Source organism: Trachymyrmex cornetzi, unplaced genomic scaffold (assembly GCF_001594075.2).
Source record: "Trachymyrmex cornetzi isolate Tcor2-1 unplaced genomic scaffold, Tcor1.1 scaffold892, whole genome shotgun sequence".
In the NCBI taxonomy this organism is placed as follows: Eukaryota; Metazoa; Arthropoda; class Insecta; order Hymenoptera; family Formicidae; genus Trachymyrmex; species Trachymyrmex cornetzi.
The window spans coordinates 58,942-61,118 of NW_017300236.1; the positions used below are offsets into that span (position 1 = coordinate 58,942).

Genomic DNA, 2,177 nt, shown 5'->3' on the forward strand with positions numbered 1-2,177 from the left:
TACGATTGTTATCTAAAATCATATTCAAGGTTAACCTTGTGATGTCTTATTAATTTTTTTACTACATATCTTTTATCAATAATAAATATAAATCATATTTGATTGAAATCAAATTACATGATAAAGACAGTATGATATAATGTTTAATTTAATTCAAGTTTTTTGTGTTAGTTCATAAATTATCGACTTGTGATTAAGTTATAATTGCAGATTGTTCAATATTCGTGGCCTAAAAACAGGAAATGTACTCTGACATAAAAATTTTTCTGCGAAATAATATGACTAATGATCTTCCTTTCGAGGAAAGTATATCTTCGATAGATAAAATCTGTCCTTGTGTTTCGTGATAACGTGATATGAATTTATAATAATGATTTATAATATTCTATAAATTCAATCGGCTATAAAAGCCGCTTGAATTCCACCAGTCACATTTAAACGAATCGGAGAGGTGTTAATAAGACGAACGATACGTTTCTTAGTCCGGGTTAAGTAAAGGATAGGCGATGAAGGGTAAGTGTTAAAAATATTAAAATAATAAAATCATCATTAAAATAAAATGATCAAATGACATATTGACACGCTATATGTCGGAAATTTTTAACAATCCAATTTTATTATATTTATATCTGACGCATTCATTCGATTGTAATAAAAGTCGGTTAAATCACGATTCGCCCGTATCCACAATTGATACTTTGACAATGTGATTTTTGTTCTGTATAGGAATATACGTCGCCATCGCCTTCCTGGCAGCTTCGGCCGTGAACGTCGTGAACTCCGATCAGGATTTTTCGGAAGAAGGCTTCTTGGATGACATTCCTACAAAATGCCCATTGCCACAACCAAATTGGAGGAACACCACAACCAACATCCCGCATGAAAATGATTGCGTGTTGTTTTACAAGTGTAATCTGGGACGAGGTTTCAGGCAAATATGTCCCTTGATGATCAAAGGAGATCCAGTGTCAAGATTGCATTACAATAGACGCCTGCAGGTTTGTGATTGGCCATGGCAGGCCGGTTGCGCAAGTTGCTCAATACAGTATCCAAATGGAACATTTCCGCCGCCGGAAAAAATAAATAATCCAACGAACGATTGCCAGTACCTAGAGTGCATAGAAGGACAAGCACACGGACCATATAATTGTCCACCTGGTACATGCTTCAGTCGCACATGTCAGGAATGTGTTCAGGACAGGACTAATGGAAAATGCGATCAACCTATAAATCCACCATGCATAGAAGGCAATCAAAGATTGCATGATTGTTACTGCGATGTTTATGAAAAATGTACAAGAATTAACGGACAACTTCTTTGGATCTCGCAGAAATGCGAGGGTGGTTTACATTTTAGCACCACAAGAAACGAATGTCTGCCAGCGAATGAAGCTAATTGTCCACACATAATCCACACATAAGGCATCTATAAGGCAGAAAAAAATTGTTGTAATTACCACAACCATAATTTATAGTCATTTTCGGTGTCAGCTATATATTATTCAATTGAACTACAAATATAATTACTATTAACACTACAGCAGTAGCTATAAAATTGAAACACATCCAATCATAATTATTTTATCGTGAAATAGTTACAAATACCACATTTCTCTCATTGTATCATAAAAACCTAGCAAACTATTCAATGCTTATTCTAAAGAACAGATGGTGTCACAAGTGCAATTGCATATTACATATACGAATATAAAATAAAGTCTTTTTTCAGTTTTTTCTTTGATAAGGATAAAGATATGACTCCTCCCTCACTTTCTCTCTTTAAAAATATACAAATACCCAAATCATAAAAGTCATGAAGACATTTGTGCATCGATTTCAGAAAATAATAAAGTAGTGATGAATATGAAGAACAAATTGCTTTACAAATACTAAAATTGTTGTTAATATTATTATTATATTTGTTTGAGTAGCTAGTTTCCTAAGATATTTTAATAAATCCGATAAAATATATGATTATTTCTTTGCAACTTCCCTGTCAGTGTAATCCTTCTGTAAATACATACATATATACCACACCCATGTCCACACACACATATACTCACATCGCTGTTTTGTCATTTTCAATTTAGATAAAACAACTTATGATAAGAATAATCTTATTTGGTAATCTGCAGTATAAAATAAATCAAAAGATATCAATTATCGCTCGTATATTC

General features: G+C 32.8%; 1 protein-coding gene across 1 annotated transcript; it reads left to right on the top strand.

The window, feature by feature from the left end:
- The first annotated feature begins 435 nt into the window (after positions 1-435).
- On the top strand, positions 436-1,446 carry LOC108769336 (uncharacterized). The gene is made up of 2 exons (XM_018520249.1): positions 436-513; positions 727-1,446. The coding sequence occupies exons 1-2, from the start codon at positions 507-509 to the stop codon at positions 1,419-1,421; spliced, it is 702 nt and encodes a 233-aa protein (XP_018375751.1). The 5' UTR covers positions 436-506; the 3' UTR covers positions 1,422-1,446.
- The last annotated feature ends 731 nt before the right edge of the window (positions 1,447-2,177 follow it).